At 47.8% G+C, this 20,559-nt stretch overlaps 1 protein-coding gene across 3 annotated transcripts in view; it reads left to right on the top strand.

Annotated features, from left to right (window-relative positions):
* Positions 1–20,559, top strand: part of C14H16orf71 (chromosome 14 C16orf71 homolog) — a 386,375-nt gene that overhangs the window by 216,101 nt on the left and 149,715 nt on the right. For all 3 annotated transcript variants that reach the window (XM_029576717.1, XM_029576716.1, XM_029576718.1), the window contains exon 23: positions 1,604–1,657. In XM_029576717.1, the coding sequence (XP_029432577.1) occupies positions 1,604–1,657 (54 nt within the window). The remainder of the gene's footprint in view (positions 1–1,603; positions 1,658–20,559) is intronic.

Below are 20,559 nucleotides of genomic sequence, written 5' to 3'. Positions count from 1 at the left end.
GTTTTCTCGCATGCGGTTGCATTTGTATGTTTTCCAAGTCACATTTATTATGTTGTTTTATGATGAGCATCAATAAAAATATATTACAAAAAAAAAAAAAAAAAGATGTAGGTCTGAAGAGCACAGAAAAACACATTAAGTCATAGTCTAGACAAAGTCATAGAAACCTAGAACATAACAGCAGATAAAGATCGTATAGCCTATCCAGTCTGCCCATAAAAAATTACAAAGCCACTTATACTGCTCATTCTCACCTCGCAGTGGAAACTAAACCCATCAATTATGTGTTAAAAATAAACCTAGGGTAAAAAAAAAAAAAAATAAAAAAATAAATAAATAAATATATATATATATATATATATATATATATATATATACAGAGAGAGAGAGAGAGAGAGAGAGAGAGAGAGAGAGATAGATAGATAGATATAGATAAGGTATTCTTCACACCGCTATACGGTATGTCACTAAATAATAAGAAATAAAAGTGTCGCTTAATATGTAACAAATTACTTCTAATAATCATTTATATCTATTGATATCTAAAGAGGAGCAGAGGAGCAGTGGAACATTCATACTAAACACTGCACTTTGGCAGAAAAGAATCATCCATATGGGGTGACCATCATATTCCACTCCACCACCCCTCACCAATATTCCTATATCAGTTTTGAATATACTGCATAAAACTTCTCATTTATCACAAATTATGTTTCCACTACCCATAATCTCATCTACTATGAATTTTAACTGTAGTTCATATACCTTGTGTGGATTAACTCCTATCCCTTAACTAGGCAAACTGGGAATGAACTGAGAAAACTCACTATGGTGTAGGTGTGCATCCCTTATAAAATTTCCACACTTATGAGGTAGAGACGGCATTTGCGCGCACATGGACGTGTTGATATAAAATTGTGCACACATGTACGCATATACATCCTATTTTATACCATACGTGCACACATGTGCGTATGTTATAAAATGGCCACATTCTTTGGCGCTAGCTGGCATATGCACATACATGTGCACCCACGCAGCTGTTTCAGAGTTACTGTCGATATGTTGATTGAGACCATTACCATTATATCAATAACTGCCCAGGCCCCAAAACAGTGACCTAATGCCACAAATGAAGTCACTCATGCACTGTATTGGGATATTTTCCTGCATGTATGTACATACTAGAGGGGCTGAAGAGGACTCAGAAAAACAGCAGCAAGGTCTCACTGGCTCAGCTGAATAAACTTGATAGCCAGTGCTCTGGATGATGTTGTTGCACCAACAGCTGCATGTTATTCATGCAAATTAAATTTAAAATTGAGGCTAAACTTTCTACCACCATTCTTTTGCCAAAAGGGGGCACCCACACAGCATAAAATGATCTGATCTCCTCGTATTCCTAAGTATATCAGGTCTACCAATGGGAAGTATTCTAATCTGTGGATTCCTGTGCCACAGGACATTGTCATGAAGTCAACTGTTTATTTTCTTTTTACATTTTCTTTTATTGCTTACAAAAATAATATATGTATCCAAGACCTTCTGCATGTTGTTTTTCTTGCACTGTATACTTTTAAAGCCTGTTTTCAATTGCTTCTAGGGGGGGAAGCTCGAAGAGGACAAGCAGAATCTGTGTTCAGCTACATGCTGTCTGGTGAGAGTCTTTTTCACTTATATTTTATTTTAGCAAAGTGCTTATTGTTTTGTTAGTGTTTCTCTGTGGACAAACATCACAATACAGCCATACAAGACGGGTGACCCATCCGATGGTGCCAAGTCGGTCATGTTTTCTTCTCTAGACCAGAAATTTTTGGAGTGTGTTCTGAGCATGAATGGGAATTCCTACTCTAGCGTCACCACGCGCCCTCCCTCAGTCTAATTCACGAATGGTCATGGATTCTCCTCTCGTCAGCCACATCAAAAAATTTTTTTTTAAAAACCAGAAGACAGCAATCCTCTCAAAATCGAAGAAATAGGAGTCATGACAGCAACACCAGGAATTTCTATGAATAAAAAAGGGAAAAGCCCCTTTAAATTGTGTAATAGGTGCCATCACAAAATGGCCATAGCAGAGCAATACGACTGGTGCGTTTGCTCTTTAGGTCTGAAAGTTTAACAGAAGGTCTTCCATTTGACAGTTCTTGCTGGGGGATTATTGAACACATACCACCTTTACCACAGGGCAAACTTCACCAAGTGCGGTTACATTTTGGAGAGTCATTTTTATATCTTTCAGAATTCTACAGCTCCAAGTGATCTTAATTTTGAAGTTCGTGGTACTCAATTATTTAATTATTATGTTGTTTTGACCTCTAGAAGAATGGTAAGAATCTTTTTTTTCCTAGTGACTCTTGCTTCCGGTAGTATCTTTGGCGCCAAATCTAGCAGCCATGCCATCAGTTTGACAAGATGACTACAAGAAGATATTAAAATATTGAAATTCATGGAACTAGACACTTTTTATTTTTAAAAATCTTAATAGTTGTATAAACTTGTTATATAGTCAGGTTTTAATTTTAGAAAGTCAAAAATTGATATTTATTATTGTCTGGAGTTGCTTAAAATATGCATCTTTGATTCTAGCATTTCTAAGGGAGAAATGACTATGAACCTTCACATCCCCTAAGTACAGCCTTATATTATTTTGGATTTTCAGGCAGTGTAGATTAAGAACGCCTTGCAATTTTTGTTGTATTCTCTTCTTCTTTGTGCAGATTGAAAGCCAGACTATCCAATATCTTTTTTTATGAAAGATGAGTTTGTAGTGTCATTAGGTGGTGTTGATGTCTGTTGGGGTCTGGAGACAGGACTGAAGGGGGATCTGGGTAATGGCCTCCTGGTACTTCATCTTCACATGTTTGCACTGACAGTGGGCATGTTAAAAGTAGCCTAATTAAAACATTTAAACTTCCACAGGAAATAAATGAAATCCTGCTAGCTGCAAGGACGACAAGAAAATCTTATAACTGTAATTCCCTGTACGTACCAGGATCAGTCCAGGACACCTGGGTTGTGACTCCGCACCAGTAGATGGAGACAGACTAAAACTTGTGGGCGGAGCCATATAAGCCCCTGTGCCAGTCACAGCCCCTCAGTCTTACTCTGTCTCCAGTAGATGGTGCAGGTCTAGTCACAGCCCTGCCTGACCTGATTCTGGTGTTGGTGTTAGTCAGGTTTGAATTTTTGGGCTAGGTTTTTTGTTAGGCATAGTTGTTTATATACCAAATTGGGGTTTTCTTTTAATCCCTTCATCTCGGGTGCCCTGCCTCCCAGGGGGGTTGAGAGGTCCTGAGGGGACTACCCTCCCCCGGTTGAGGCCGCTGCCAGGGTCGAGGACCCGGCTGGTCTAGTGGCAGCGTCAGGGGTGACACCGGGGAGCCCGGTTCACTCACCCCTGCAGGACTAGGGCTCCAGGACCCGGGACAGCGGCGTCAGCGTTTAAGAAAAAAAAAAAAAAAAGTTTTCTGTTTTTATTTTGTTGCGGCCTGCTCTCCGTTGCTTCGGCGTCGCTGCTCCGTCGTTTTCGCGCAGGGGGGCGCCGCAGGCAAGAGGGGAGGTCGCCGAATTAGTTTTTTTCTTTAATTTTGACGCGCCTCAGTTTTTTACTTCCCGCGGTCACCGGCTTGCCGCGCGGTTCTTCAGGCAAGGCCTGCGGGTCAGCGCGCGCGCGCATTTTTTTCCAGGAGGGCCTCTGCTCGGCCTGCATCCAGGACGGTGAACCAACGTCCAGGGCATCGCGGGGGGCTCGGGCCCGGATCGTGCGTTCGCCGCCGCGAGGGGTAGGCCCAGTAAATAGGCCTCAGGACATTTTCCCGCTCAGCGCGGGAGCGGCGGCCATTTTGGCCACTGGCAAGGAATTCTCGCGGACCGCGGCAGGCGATTCGGCTCTCCCTCCCGCGTTATCCCCGCAGCGGGGCGCGGCAGGAGGGTGCGCCGAGGAGGGGCTTCGGCCCCGGGGGGATTCTGGCGCCGATTCTTCCGAATCCGGGTCGTTTCTCTGAGGATTTTGCGGGCTTGCTGCGCAAGGTACTTATGTACAAGCACAGCAAGCGCTCCCAAGGGGGGGGGCTCTGGGGAGGGCTCCAACCAGGCCCCACCGAGTAAGCCCAAGGCGAAAAAGACCGCGATGCTCGCCCAGGAGCCAGCGCGAGGGAAACGGCTTCCCCGGAGCGTACCTCAGGAGTCAGATCCAGAAGATTCCTCCACGGCGGATACTGGTGGTCTCGAGGAGCCCCCGAGGGGGGCTGAGGAGACGGGGGCGGATGGCTCCGCCCAGCCCGGCGCGGGAACAGGTACCCAGGCAGCGGACGGGGATGACCCCAAGGTAGTCCGTCTGTTCCGCAGAGAGGAACTGTCGCCATTCATCCCGGCCATTCTCCAGGACCTGGGGATAGAGGCTTCCCCAGTGGTGGTCCGCCAGGAGGTCAATATGGATCCAGTGCGACTGGGATACCCCGGAATTAGGGTTGATAGTCAGCAAGGCCATGGATAAGCTCTACCCGCTCCCAGAGGAGGCGCTGGAGCTTCTGCAACTTCCAAAGGTGGATTCAGCGGTCTCCACGGTGACGAAGAGGCCCACTATCCCGGTCACGGGGGCGACGGCCCTTCGGGATATACAAGACAGGAAGCTTGTAGTGCAGCTCAAGAAGATATTTGAGGTATCCGCCCTAGGGGTGCGGGCAGCAATCTGCACTAACTTCGCCATGCGCGCTAGTTTACGCTGGGCCCAGGTCCTTCAGGCGAATGCAGGCCTGTTGGCGGAGGAGGCGTCTCAGGCTGATAGATTGGAGGCGGCAATAGCTTATGGAGCTGACGCCCTCCACAACCTGTTGCGCACCTCTGCTAGGTCCATAGTAGCCGCAGTTTCGGCGCGCCGTCTCCTGTGGCTACGCAACTGGGCAGCGGATGGCTCTTCCAAAGCCCACCTGGGTTCGTTACCTTTCAAGGAGTTGGATGATTTGATGGTTTCTCTGGGAGAGAACAGGGCATTCTAGCTGCCCGAGGATAGGGCCAGGGCGCGGCCCTCCTTTCCGGCCAGTGCCCGGTTCCGGGGGCCCAGGAAATCGCGCCCTCAAAGATCCGCCGGCTCTTCGTATAGACCATCTTCTTCCCGGAACACTCAATGGCAGCAGTCCTTTCGTGGGAAACGTTACGGGGAGCAAGGCGGGGCCCTGTCGGGTGCGGGGTCCAAGCCCTCGCATTGAACTCCGGCCGGTCCACCTCTCGTCGCGCCTGCGGCACGCCGTTTCAAATGTAGGGGCGCGGTTAACTTTATATTTCGAGGGGTGGACCAGGGTGACATCGGGCCAGTGGGTCCTCGACGTGATAAGACACGGCTACGAGTTAGATTTTGCTCGCATCCCAGCGGACGAGTTCCTGGTCTCGCCCTGCAAGGCCCCAGGAAGAGGGCAGCGATGTTGGACACCTTCCGTCGGCTGGAAAGCTTGGGGGCCATATCCCCCGTCCCTGCCGATCGGCGCGGCTCGGGCCGTTACTCCATTTACTTCGTAGTTCCCAAGAAGGACGGCACTTCAAGACCAATTCTGGACCTCAAAGGGGTAAACAGATGTCTTCGCGTTCCCCACTTCGAAATGGAAACGATTCGGTCAGTTCTCGCTTCGGTGCGTCCGGGCGAATTTCTGACTCCTCTGGATCTCACGGAGGCGTACCTTCACGTGGGCATTCAGCCATCGTGCCAGCAGTTTCTGAGGTTCTGCGTTCTGGGGAGGCACTACCAATTTCAGGCGCTCCTTTTTGGTCTTGCAACGGCGCCTCGGACAGTCACGAAAGTGATGGTGGTAGTGGCGGCGCAGCTGCGACGGGAAGGTCTTCTAGTTCTTCCTTACCTAGACGATTGGCTGATTCGGGCGAAGTCAGAGAGTCAGTGTCGACGGGCGGTGGACAGGGTCCTCCAGTTCTTGCAGTCCCTAGGCTGGGTGGTCCATTACAACAAAAGTTATTTGGCTCCCACTCAGTCCTTGGAATATCTGGGGGCCTTATTCGACACGAAACGGGGCAGGGAATCCTCTCCCAAGATCGGTTATGCAAACTGCAATCTCAGGTGCGGCGTCTGTTGTCTCTTCGCCGTCCACGAGTCTGCGATTACCTGACGGTGCTGGGGTCTATGGCTTCAACGCTCGCGTTGGTACCCTGGGCGTTCGCTCACCTGCGGCCATTGCAGTCTTCTTTGCTGTCCCGTTGGACACCAGTTTCAGAGGATTTCTACCTACTGCTCCCGCTTGTGGGTCCGGCGAGATCCAGTCTTCTTTGGTGGCTGGATCCAAGTCATCTGTCCTGTGGCGTATCCCTTCTCGTTCCCGACTGGACGGTGGTGGCCACGGATGCCAGTCTCTCCGGCTGGGGAGCAGTTTGCCTAGGGAAGTCGGTGCAAGGTCGTTGGTCAGCGTCGCAAGCTCAATGGTCCATCAACCACCTCGAGTCCAGAGCGGTCTGTCTGGCTCTCCAAGCCTTCATACCCTTGGTGCGGGGACAGGCGGTCCGAGTACTGTCCGACAACGCAACCACCGTGGCCTACATCAATCGTCAAGGAGGGACGAGAAGTCCACTGGTGGCGGAAGAGGTGAGTATTTTGATGGCCTGGTCGGAACGACATCTCAGCAGCATAGCAGCGTCTCACATTGCCGGGGTCGACAACGTGCAGGCGGATTTCTCAGCAGGCATCGTCTAGATCCCGGAGAGTGGGAACCGGCGGACGAGGCGTTTCTTCTCCTCTGCAGGACGTGGGGAGTTCCCCACTTGGATCCGATGGCCACGTGGCACAACGCGAAGGCTCCGCGTTTTTTACAGTCGGCGTCGAGAGCGGGGAGCAGAGGGCGTCGATGCGCTGGTGCTCCCTTGGCCGACGAATGTGCTGCTGTACGTGTTTCCCCCGTGGCCACTGATCGGCAAGATCCTGCGGCGTGTAGAATTGCACCCATCCAACGTGATCATGGTGGCACTGGAGTGCCCACGCCGTCCATGGTTCGCAGACCTCATTCAGTTGTCGGCGGAGGCTCCCCTTCGTCTCCACGGCTTCGCGGGGCTGCTTCATCAGGGCCCCGTCTGTTTGGAGGATGCGGATCACTTTTGTCTCGCGGCATGCTTTTTGAGAGGAATCGGTTACAGAGCAAAGTTTACTCGGACGCGGTTATTGCTACGCTGCTGAGGTCCCGGAAGCAGTCTCCGTCCCTGGCTTATGTCAGGGTCTGGGTAGTTTTTGAGGATTGGTGTATGAAGCGAGGTTTGGATCCCACCGCCGCTGCGGTCTCTGATATTCTGGCTTTCCTCCAGGTGGGACTGGCCAGAGGCTTGGCGTGCAGTTCCCTACGGGTCCAAGTGGTGGCACTTGGTTGTTTGCGGGGGAAGGTCGGGGGGATCCCCTCTGGCTCTTCACCCGGATATAGCCCGTTTTCCTGAAGGGGGCTAAGCATCTCCGTCCTCCCTTGCGTCCTTCCTGTCCGGCTTGGAATCTTAATTGGGTTCTTTCTGCCTTATGTTCGGCACCGTTTGAGCCTTTTTGCAGCGCTCTACTGTCTAGGATCTCACGTTGAAGACCGTGTTTCTGGTGGCGATTTCTTCGGCACGCCGTATCTCGGAATTGCAGGCGTGGTCATGTAGGGAGCCGTCCTTGCGACTCTCCGCCACAGGCGTTTCCTTGCGCACGGTCCCTTCTTTCTTCCGAAGGTCGTCTCGGCTTTTCATTTGAATCAATCCGTTGAACTTCCCGCTTTCGCGGTCGGGGAGTCGTCGGATCCGAAGACGAGAGACTTACGAAAGCTGGATGTGAGGAGGTCCCTCCTTCGCTATCTGGAGGTCACTAATCCTTTTCGGATAACGGATCATCTGTTTGTCCTCCTTTCTGGTCCCAAGAAAGGGGCTGCAGTGTCTCGCACGACGATCGCCCGTTGGCTCTAAGAGGCCATAGGCTCAGCGTACTTTGTACGGGGAAAGACTCCGCCGGTGGGTCTTCGGGCTCATTCGACAAGGTCTCACGCTGCGTCCTGGGCGGAGTCTTCTCAGGTGTCGCCCCAAGAGATTATAGGGCGGCTACCTGGCAGTCGTTGCATACCTTCGTCCGACATTACCGTCTGGATGTTCAGGCCGCTGAGGTCGGAGGGTTTGGAGAGAGGGTACTCCGAGCAGGACTCTCTGCTTCCCACCCTCGGTAAGTTGGCTCTGGTACATCCCAGGTGTCCTGGACTGATCCTGGTACGTACAGGGAAAGGAAAATTAGTTTCTTACCTGATAATTTTCGTTCCTGTAGTACCAAGGATCAGTCCAGGATCCCGCCCGCTGACGGAGAGTCCGCTCATCGTTGTTTCCTTGCGCTCACCGCTTGTTCGCTCTCCCGGTTGGGGAGTCCGGTTCCCGCAGGGGTTGGAATTGTTTCCGATTAAATGGCAAGTTTTGTTAGTTAGCTATGGTTGCCCTTTGGGTTTCTACTTTGACATTACGTATGACTGAGGGGCTGTGACTGGCACAGGGGCTTATATGGCTCCGCCCACAAGTTTTAGTCTGTCTCCATCTACTGGTGCGGAGTCACAACCCAGGTGTCCTGGACTGATCCTTGGTACTACAGGAACGAAAATTATCAGGTAAGAAACTAATTTTCCTATAGATAAGTAACTGGTATAAAGCAGCTAATGCAGATCCTTTTTCATGTGATGTTCCAGTATAACTAGATTATTTGCTATATCTTGTTAAATCTGGTTTAAAATCTAATTCTGTAAGGGTACATTTAAGCACAATCACAGCTTATCACTAAGAAGGAGGGCACACGTTTTCCCACAATCCAATAGTAGTAAAATTTATGAAAGACCTTTGTAATTTGAAGCATCCAGTCAAGTCTCCTCCTCTGTAATGTGTCAGGTGGTCTTGCAGTGGAACCACAGAAACTCTGAATCTACAAGAACCCTGCAGGAAATACTAAGTGCAGTAAAGTTAGGGAAACCCTTCTCTGAGGCTCCCTTTTGGACCAGCATTGGTATGGCCCAACCCGTGGGAAACAGCGGCTTCTACAAGCAGAAGACAGTGGTTCCAGACAACCCAGCCTCTCCAAGGTACGTCCCTTCCTAGCCACATACCAACCCACCGTCCGTGGCTATGACACAATGCGATTGCAATGTAGTACTCCAAAAATTGATGAAACTACCATAGGAACCTATGGCTTATTCATACTTGAAATATGAGACGTGGAAAACACTCTGATAGCCATTACATCAGTCAGAAAAGTAAGCAAACTACAGGCTTTAGTAATCTATCCACCATACTTGCAAATTTTTAAATATTGCATACTTTTACAAAGTAATCTCTAATTCTTACCAAAGGTTATATTATCTTTCCATCTTAACCAAATAGTTGCACTACCTATGTTATTTCCAAACCCACACTCAGCACTCAAGGAACAGGCTATAAACTCTCTAGACTTTAGAAGAGCATTCTTGTCTACCTAGACAGAACTAAAACTTTGAGAAAATGAATTCTGCTTTTCAAATCCCTTGAAAGCAAAAAAGGAAATGCAGAAACCAAACAAACCCTATCCAAATGGATTACCCATTGTTATAATTCTAAAGACAGTCAAGCACCAGAATGTATAAAGGCATATCAGCTAACAGCAATCATGACAACATTAGCTCACCTAAACTCATCTTCAATACAAAATGTTTGCAAAGCTGCGACATGGTCATCAATACATACTTTTGCAAAACTCTATTGCTTAGGGCAAGAATCTCGTGCAGATAGCAAATTTGGACAATGTGTCCTCTGTAACATTTTGCATTGAATTGTCAATTTCCCATATCTATACCACAGGTTACAAAGAAAAAAACCCTTATAGATCATAGAAAATATCAATAGAGCAAACCCTTAACTGAGGAGTCCCATTTTGAGTGGCTGTATTGTGATACTTGTCCATGGAGAAAGCAAAGTTGCTTAGCAGTAATAAGTGTTCTCCATGGACAGCATAACAAACAGATGCACAATCTCACCCTCCTCCCTGGGAAGATGAACAATAAGGGCCTGATTTTCAAAAGTATTTACATGCTTGAAACTGGAGTTTACATATGTAAATGCACTTTACTTATGTAAGTGAGCTTTTGAAAATTGCTATAATATATGCCACTGAATTGTCATTAGTGCTCTTAATGCGAGTAAATGGCTTTTGAAAATTGATACAATAGTATGTTACATTTTTATATGTAATAACGCCTTTGAAAATTTACCTGTTTATTTGGAAAAGAACTGAGGGAGGGCACACAGAAATACTAGCATGGAAATTCTCGTGTATGCCCAGAATTTTCTAGGCTAGAGGAGAAAACAGGACCGAATCATCACCTTTGAATGCCATTGCCCATTTTGTGTGGTTGTTTGTTCTACTGTTCACGGAGAACACCCATCACAGGTAAGCAACTTCACTTGTTGAGTTCTTTCCCAGAAAAATACATACATGCATATGAAGTGAAGTCTTTGTAGGTTGTGATACCTTTAAAAGAGATTGTAGGGCATGAGCTTTCAACATGTATTTAAAACATTGATATGCCACAATACAATGCAATTCAAACATTAGTTTTTAGGCCCCTTCATCAGGACCAGTATGGCTACACACTGCATATGTTGAACACATGGTAACACACATAGAAAGGGAATAAACCAATGCAAGTTTGAAACTTGTGAACAGTAGCACTAATTATCAAGGCTTTAACTTTAGTTACTGTTTGAATATCACAGAGAAAGGAGGTTTGCAGGGGAATGTGATAGGGGAGCGTGAGATGGGCATCAGAGAATAGCTAATCTTTTTTAGTAACCAGGAAGTTGACTTGGGAGGTGATGCTAAAAATAAAAGAAATAGCCAATAAACCTAGAGGCTTATTGGAGATAACTTTCAAAAGCATTGATGCGTATAAAGGGCTTTTAGAAAATTACCCTAAGGGTTGTGTGTGTAAAAGCATCGTGCAGAAGTGATTTCCTGTGTACTTTACACATCCTGCTAAGAGGCGTTCCCGAGGGCAGAGTTCGGATGAGGAAATTATTTATACTCATACTTTCAATTTTCGAAAGTATGTGCATAAATGTGTGTACATTTATACTTCCTGCCCAGCAATATGTGCACCTATGTTGTGCTAAGATACGCGTGGTCCCACTAATTTTCAAAGCAGACTTTACATGCATGTCCACTTTGAAAATTCAGGCTGTTTTAAAATTGCCCTCATTAAAAAGTTTCACTGCTGTTCAGCACCATGGTCTGGACAGCTCCTGAGATGTATTTGCATACAGTGGAGGCCGTGCATGCAAATCTATCTCATGCATATTCATTGTGGATTTACTGGAAACCAGGCTTATTTGTGGCTCTTGAGGACTGGAGTTGGCCACCCCTTCACATAGATGTCAATATTCAATATCCCTGACACCATCCAATTCATAATTATTCAGCAACCTACGATTAAGTATGCTCCACGACCTCGACCAAGAATGCCCACGACCACCGATTTATGCCTTGACGTTTTTGACGACGACTGATGCTTTGTATATAGTTTTATGCATGTTATATTTATAGTTTCTCCCTATTTATTGACCTATTAAGTTGCATTGCCTCCTTCCCCGGTTATTTGTATTGTTATCTGTTATTTGTAAGGGCGCTGCCCATAAGTTTTTTGTTCTTTGTGAACCGATACGATGTGCGAACGGCTATCGGTATATAAGAGACGTTAAATAAATAAATAAATAAATAAATAAATTCAAAGAGGGGTAGATTTTATAAATGTACGCGCGGGCGTACTATTGTTCGTGCACCAGGCGCGAACAAAAGTACGCTGGATTTTATAAGATATGCGCGTAGCCGCGTGTATCTTATAAAATCCGGGGTTGGCGCGCGCAAGGGGGTGCACATTTGTGCAACCTGCGCGCGCCGAGCCCAGCGCGCGCTGTCTGTTCCCTCCAAGGCCGCTCTGAAATCGGAGCGGCTTCGGAGGGAACTTTCCTTCCGCCTCCCCTCACCTTCCCCTCTCTTCCCTTCCCCTACCTAACCCACCCCCCCAGCCCTAACTAAACCCCCCCTACCTTTGTTGGCAGATTTACGCCTGCGAAAAGCAGGCTGCTGGCGCGCCATCACCCAACCCAGGGGCTGGTCCGGAGGCCTCAACCACGCCCCCGGGCCCGCCCCTGAAATGCCGCGTCACTCGCGGCCCGCCCCCGAAACGCCACTTCACTCGCGGCATGCCCCCCGACACGCCCCTCCATGCAAGCCCCGGGACTTACGCGCGTCCCGGGGCTTGCGCGCGCCGCCAAGCCTATGCAAAATAGGCTCGGCGCGCGCAGGGGAGGTTGGGGGTAGGTTTTCGGGGAGTATGTGCGTACCCCTTTGAAAATCTACCCCAGAGTTTGTCTATATAACCTTTTCAAGGTAATTGGGCAACCCTGATTTTGAAATTTCCTGCCCTGCCAAGCAGATAAAATTCTCAAAGTTAATGGGATAAATAGAGTCAGGATGGGAGCATTTCAGGGAGTGGTTAAAATGCATCCAGCTGGCACCTCTATTCAACATGAGCTGGAAAACTTATTCAGGAAAGTCTGCTCAGAGAAAATACTGATCTAAAGCAGTAAACTTATCTAAATATCTGAGTAAAGTTACCCAAGTAACATTTCCACTCCCCACTCAATATGGACCTCATTTCTAAGGAGAGCAGCAAGAAAATATGAACATAGTAATCATAGCAGGAAAAGACCAGATGGCCCAACCGGTCTGCCTAGCAAGCTTCTTATGGGAGTATCTGCCGCTCCCCTGCAGGTTACCTCCATGATTCTCTCAAGACTGCCACTCGTTGCAGTTACCTCCAAGCTGTATGAGAAGGTTAGTAATATTTACAATGAATCAAAACCAAGCAACTGTCAAACCCATAAATCATTGCTAGCAACGTCTTTACTGGATAAGGAGCCTTCTTGATAATTCAGACAATGCTGTTTGACACCCTTTGCTTTGGGATAATGAATAAACAGATAATTTATTCTATCTTTCAAAGCTGCTTATATGAACACATGCACACTAGTTCCTTCCAAATGAATTAATTCTTCTTTCATGACAATAGTCCCTCTGCTTATGTGCTAGCAGTCGTAGTGTCAGGTACAAAACTGGGACACTGCCCATAAATGTGATTTTTACTATTGTAGAAGAGAAGTTTTTAATTTTAGCTCATGTTTCTGCTTATGCAGCAAGTCTTAGTATTTCAAGATTGTAGGGCAATAGGTTTGTATCCCAGTAGCACCTCTGCAACTGTGGTCATCCAGTTGTTAATAGGTGGTCTCAATAACCCAAGAGTATTTGTTCCTTAGCAAAAACAGCACAAGCCCTTCTTGAAACATATTCAAAATGTATTTATCTATTATTTGAATTGATTCCCACCTTTATAATAAAAAGTACAACAGTGTCTCTTTAATATGTTCAAAATGAACCATACATTATCTCACCATTTCTGGTTGAGGTTCGTTGCTGCAATGACTAGAGCAGATGGGAGGTATTAAAAATGAGGAAAAAGTCCGGGATAGCTGTGAATGAAAGTCTGATTGAGCTGAAAAAACTGCCAGAGCAAATGAAGCAAAAAAAAAAAAAAGTTACTGATGGCAAGAAGGCTAATATCATGCAGCATCTCATGCTCAGCCCAGGAAGTCTGTTTAAACTGATATGCCAAGGTTCTACCAAGAACATACAGTGCCACTTGAAATTATAGTCTTGAATATTCATGCCCATTTCTGACTTTAACAAAAATGGGGAGGGTGTCATTTTCAAACAGCTGGAGGCTGCAGGTTCTTTTTTACCCACATACTTGATTCAGAATTTTCAAAGGGGATTTATGCAGAATTTCATGACATACACTCACAAAGTTACACCCGCTCAAGAACAGATTTAACTTTATGTGGATTTACATGCATACTATCGAAAATCAAAAGTATGTGCAATACCTTTTTTACTCTGCCCCCCAGGATGCCTATTTAGTATGCATGTAAAATTAGTCGGTGTACTTGCAGAAGTACACCGACTAATTAGTCGGTGTACTTGCAGAAGTCGGTGTACTTGCAGAAGTACACCGACTTCTGCAAGTATCTTGCCTACGCCTTGTATATTCCTGTAAATAGTCCGTTGCAGTTTTTATTTATTGCTTTAATTCCTCCACCTCCTGCTCTTTGTATACTCCTCCTTGTTCGCCCTCCCTGTTCATTGTAATTTCTACCTTTAAAGTTACATTGTAAACCGGTATGATGTATGCATACTAATACCGGTATATAAAAGTTTTTAAATAAATAAATAAATAAATATGTGCAAAATCGGGTTCCATGCACACTTTGACATGCATGCCTGCTAGGGCTATTTTCAAAGAGCCACTTCCTTTCTTAGCCTGCTCCCCCTCCCTGCAGATGGAGGCAGATCACATGACCTTTCCCTGTGACATCATCTCCATTTACATGTGGTGCAGGGGGGTTAAAGCCAGCATTCTCTACCACCATCAGATGCTAGACATATTGGCAGTGCAGCAGGAAATTCCATAATGGTTTTAAATTTAAATTTGTGTTAAAATAGCTCAGATAAGAAGTGCAGCTTTACCTGCAAATTATATAGCTGACTATGGGCCAGGCACTGGTTTGATTCACAGTGGCTTGGAGATGCTGCTCCAGCTCCTGGGCGCTCACCATAGGAGTATACTTGAGGCAGATGCCCTCCTGGGTGGCATCCATCTCCTGGTTCTGTTCCTTGATGGCTGCATGCCGAGCTGCAATCTCCCCCATTTCTGCAGTACCTACATGGTGTGTTCCACAACTGCCACTTTCTCTTTATGTTCTTGTACACTCATATACTCTGTACTGGTCCAGCGCTGCAAGTCTGCTAGCTGCTATGCCAGCCCTGCATGTGCTTCAGTCAGCTGTGCAGACTCCTGCCGTACTGCCTCTTCTCTTTCTCGGGCCTAGTTCTCCCTGAGGACTACCTCTTGCACATGGGCTTGAAGTTCAGCATTGGTGACCTCCAGATCCCGTTCTTGGCTTGCTCCTGCTCATGGCTCCATCTGAGTTCCCCCACCTATCTCTGTAGCTGTACCATGTTACTTTGTATGGCAGCAGTTTTCTTTTCATGTGGCTTTGGTGGAATGTAGATTGCCTGTAGATAGCCTATACTCTGCAAGAGCTGCTCCTTTTCTAACCGCTGTTCTTTTGCTTCCTGGTTACCTCTGCCAACTGTGCATCCAAACCAGAAACTCTGACTTAATATGCTTTTCTAAGCTCAGTGTGCTGCCACAGTAGCACATATTGAGTCTGCATTGTAGCCACCAGCTCCTGTCTTAGCTTCTTATTGGCTGCTTGGGCATCCTCCACTTCTATCAGAGAGGTCCAGACTTGGGTGTGTTACGCCCAGTCGCAGACAGTTGCGACCTCTCATGCTCACCTCCTTTTTCCGTGCACCATCAATCCTAGGAAGAATGGCGGCCTCCGCCAACCAACGCCAAGCTCACCGGCGTCCCCGGGACGGTGTGGGTGCTGCCGACCGCCATCTTGTCTCTGGAATCACTTAAGGCGCACGTGCGCGCAAGGGCTTCCTTTGTACACGTCATGGCGGGAACCTCAGGGGCGTCCCCTCTGGATGACATCAACCCGCTCAAGTACAGGGCACTGGCCCTCTGCTGCTATAAGTTAGCAAGGAGTTCCCTTGTTGCTGAATCCACTCCATTCTTGGACTTCCAGTTCCAGATTCCTCACTTGGCGTGTGAACGCTCTGGGTACCTGCTCCTCAGGGGCCCTTCCGCGATCCTGGCTATCTGCTCCTCATAGAGCCTTCTTGTCTTGGATATCTACCTGACTCACTTCTCGGGACACTCTCCTGGAACCACCACTTGTGAGTACTTTACTACAGACTTCAACGATACTAGCTTTACTGAAGCTTCTCTAGGGTGTACCCCATGCCTCGGGCCACTACAGTTTCCTTTTCAGTAGAAGTTGTTCCAGTATACCCTGAGCTGCAGGGTATTGCCACACCAGCTACAAGATCCACTTCCAGGTTCTTCAGTCTTCTCATCATCATCTTAAGTACAGACATCCTCGGCGTACCCCGCTCTGCGGGTCACTATCAGATCTGCACTTCTGAGGATCTCTACTCATCTGAAGGGACTTCCTGGTGTACCCTGCTCTGCGGACCACTACCGGATATTCACATCAGTGGTATCACCTTGGGTAAACCCCACTGCTCAGAACTGTACTTATTTGCATCTCCCGCTCTGCAGGCTCTGCCTTTCCTTCCTTCATAATAAAGTCTCTACCATACAGCTGTGTCCTACGCTGCTGAGACCGCGCCTACCGACTGAGGCCCACAGGGCTTTTCCCTGTGGGCGGAGTCACCTCATCTCGGCCCAGGGTTCACATCATTACAAAAAACATAACAGGGAGATCAGCATGGAGATATGGTCTTTGAGCTCCACAGGGTCCTCTCTGTTCTGCTGACAGCTATTTAGTTCTAATGCCATCACTTCCAGGTCCATCCTGAAGAACTCCGTGGCACCTCTCTCCAGGCTCTCTGTAGCACTTCTGTCTGGGCTCACCATGCCCTTTCTCGGAGCTCTCTGTGATACCCCTCTCCAGACTGTCCGTAGTGTCTCTGCTATCCCTCTTATGAAATGGGAGCACAACCGCTTTTCTCCAAACTCGCAGCACCACTCCTGTTTCCAGAGATCTAGTCAACAGGTCATTTAGTGGACCCACTAGGACATCTCTGAGTTCTCATAGTATCCTGGGATGTACCTCATCCTGCCCCATGGTCTTGTCCACATTCAGTTTTCCTAGCTCTTCCCATACATACTCTTCTATAAATGGAGTTGTGTCCAGCCCATTCCCTTCTACTGTTTTGTTAATCAGCAACAGTAGATCTGTTTGCACCCCCTTGTCCGAAAGGCGCCATTGCCGCTGATCATGCTGTGGGAACTTCCCACTCCAAAACAAGCCTTTACTACAGTATCGCAGCTATGGCAGGCTTCCCTCCCTCTCAGCTCCTCCTTCCCAGAACATGCCGAAACACTTAGGGCATGCACAACCACGCAGACGCAGTGCCTGCTGTAAGCTCGATCGTGAACAGCCGAGCACGGGCAGGCCAAAGAGGCAAGGCATGCAGTGAGACAGGTGCGCTGCCTGCAGAAATAGGACCCCGGCTGATCCCCTCCCACACAGGTGCACTGCGCAATCCTGCAAGAGAGAACACAGGGAAGAGGAGGAGCTTCCATAGGCCACAGCTGCCACAGAAGGCGGCTTTGGAATGGAGACACAGAGCAGTGCAGCAGAGGCCACCACCTGGGAGGAAAATACTTCAGAGATATTTAACATGAGAGGGGGTGTCTGGGGAAGGACAAAAAGGAATGTTAGTGGTGTCCTGTCCTTGGGTGAGGGAGAGAGAGGAGGATGTTGGTGGCTGGTGTCAAGGAGAGGGAGAGGAAATACTGATAATGACTGGAGGGGAGACAGAAACAGAAAGGAGGACACTCGGGTGGGGAGCAGGAAAGGAATACTGGTGCTGGCCTGGAAGGTAAGGGGGAGACAGAGAAGGGTATACTTGTGCTGGCTTCGGGGGGGAAGGAGGCAAGCCATCAATGGGTTAGGGGAAAGAGGATGTTGGTGGAGGCCTGGAGGGAACGAAGGGGGAACAGAGAGGAGAATACTGGTGCTGGCCTGGAAGGGAAGGGGGAGACAGAGAAGGGTATACTGGTGCTGGCTTCAGGGGGGAGGGGGGGGGGAAGGAGGCGGCCATCAATGGGTTAGGGGAAAGAGGATGTTGGTGGAGGCCTGGAGGGAACGAAGGGGGAACAGAGAGGAGAATACTGGTGCTGGCCTGGAAGGGAAGGGGGAGACAGAGAAGGGTATACTGGTGCTGGCTTCAGGGGGGGAGGGGGGGGGGAAGGAGGCGGCCATCAATGGGTTAGGGGAAAGAGGATGTTGGTGGAGGCCTGGAGGGAACGAAGGGGGAACAGAGAGGAGAATACTGGTGCTGGCCTGGAAGGGAAGGGGGAGACAGAGAAGGGTATACTGGTGCTGGCTTCGGGGGGGGGGGGGGGGGGGGGGAGGGAGGCAGGCCATCAATGGGTTAGGGGAAAGAGGATGTTGGTGGAGGCCTGGAGGGAATGAAGGGGGAACAGAATACTTGTGCTGGCCTGGGCAGGGCCAGTGGAAGCACTAGGTGAATGCCTAAAGTGCCCCAGTCCCAGGGGCAGACTGGGCTGGCTCTAATCAGGCTGGCTGCCATCTCGCTGGCGCCTGTGGCAGGCCAGAGAGGAGGTGAGGGCAGACTTACAGCAGAACGCAGGTAACAATGGGGCTGCTTAGGCACATATCTCCGCCCCCTGTCCATCTTGCTGCTGAGTCAATGTCATACTTGGGAGCCAGGAGGCCTTCGAGTGCACAGGTGCAGCAGAGAAGCAAGTGCTACCTGCTTCACTGGCACTCAGGTATGACAGGAGCAAAAGCAGAGTGGCATGGCAAGGAGATGGAGAAGTCAAGCTTCTTGCAGACAGTGCAACAGCTTCTCTCCTTGTACTGTCTAGGGTCATCGATGTGAGGCTGGACTGCAGCTGCTGGTGTGAGAGCCAGTGTATGTAAGAGAGCATGTGTGTGTGTGTGTGTGTGTGTCTGTGTGAAGGGGAGAGAGATTTGTGTATGTGTGTTTGTGATAAAGAGATAGGGACAGCGTATGCGTGTGAAGAGAGAGTTTGTGTGTATGTGTGAGTATGTGGGGGGAGGAGAGAGAGAGCACGTATGTTTGTGTGAGAGTCAGAGAACGTGCGTTTTGTGCATGTTGGGGCGAGAGGAGAAAGTTTGTGCACACACATCCACAACTGGAAATCAAAAGTTCTCAGGAATGGAAAGCTGGTGACTTTTTAAAATCCATAACAGTTTTAATTATTTGCAGGTGTTTGATGTTTTGAAATATTTGGGAGGAAAATGAAAATAAATTGCATTACGAGCTTTTAATTATTGGTCAACTTTTTTGAAATATTTTTTTTATCTCATGTAACAAAGATTAAAGGTCAGCTCTTGCAGAGGTTAAGGATCACAGATCTGAGGGTCACATTTTGGGACCAAGGTCACACTTGTGTCTACTTAGAGATTATAATAATAATAGTGTTTTAAATTTAAAAAAATTTAAGAATCTTCCAGCTCGGGCTGACATGCTGTGCACAGGTTGAGGGCGCCTTTTTTTCACTTGGCCATAGGTGCCAAAGTGCCTGGCTTGTGGTTTTGCTGCTCATATGCTCACACAGTGAGTCCCCCGCTCCAGTACTGCCACATGATTATCTAAAAAGTTTTTGCTTGCTGCCAGGCCTTCTCCAGTGCCCCTGTAAGTGCACCCTCACCCTCTCCCTTTCCTATCCTCACTCCAGGAGATTCACTGTTTCCACAGCCAGCTGACCCTTTCAGGAGGAAATCCCAGCCATCAGAAGCCTCCCCAACACTGCATAGGCACTTCCTCTTGGCTCACTTCATCCCTTTTGTGACTGTCGCTTGTCTCCACTTCTCCATACTCACCACCACCATTCCAGTGCATTCCCATTGGCTGAGTGCTACAGAGTGTGCCGCCTTTATACTTCCCCAGGCTCTGCACTGTTTACCTACTCTATCACAGCAGGCCCTAAAACACCAATACCCCTGATATTAGAATAACAGAACAAGCCAAGCTGTTATAGATCCTTACACAGAAACTTCAGGCTAGCAGAATACCTCACCTCAGTCACACATGCAGAACACACAGATCCTCACCAAATATGGAATAGAGAGAAAATAAAGTTTAACTAGAGACATGCAAACAAAAACTGAATTGGAAAGCATAACAAGACAGAATGCATGCAGTGCAACGATGGAAAAACAGAAGCATTACCATTCCTCATTAAACATAAAACAATAAAATCATAATAGTAAAACCATACTCAGAAAAAGAATTAATATTTCAAAGCAGCTGATGAATAGAAAATCAAATGATTTAAAATATATAACAATTTTTTTTTTTAAATTTTCCAATCAATAAAATATTTCAAAACAGCAGACACATCAAATAACTCCCAATAATTAAAACTAAGGCAAAAAAAATCCCTTGCTTATATCTGGGAACTTTAGATTCCAGTCACCCTCAGATTGTCATGGATTAGTCAGGGATAGGAGATATGCACAAACTTTCTCCTCTCTCTTATATATACACTCTAACATATATGCTCATTCCCTGTACGTACCAGGATCAGTCCAGGACACCTGGGTTGTGACTCCGCACCAGTAGATGGAGACAGACTAAAACTTGTGGGCGGAGCCATATAAGCCCCTGTGCCAGTCACAGCCCCTCAGTCTTACTCTGTCTCCAGTAGATGGTGCAGGTCTAGTCACAGCCCTGCCTGACCTGGTTCTGGTGTTAGTCAGGTTTGAATTTTTGGGCTAGGTTTTTTGTTAGGCCTAGTTGTTTATATGCCAAATTAGGGTTTTCTTTTAATCCTTTAGTCTCGGGTGCCCTGCCTCCCAGGGGGGTTGAGAGGTCCTGAGGGGACTACCCTCCCCCGG

Source organism: Rhinatrema bivittatum, chromosome 14 (assembly GCF_901001135.1).
Source record: "Rhinatrema bivittatum chromosome 14, aRhiBiv1.1, whole genome shotgun sequence".
Classification (NCBI taxonomy): Eukaryota; Metazoa; Chordata; class Amphibia; order Gymnophiona; family Rhinatrematidae; genus Rhinatrema; species Rhinatrema bivittatum.
The sequence above is the reverse complement of the archived record's forward strand: the minus strand, read 5'-3'. Positions and strand labels throughout refer to the sequence as shown.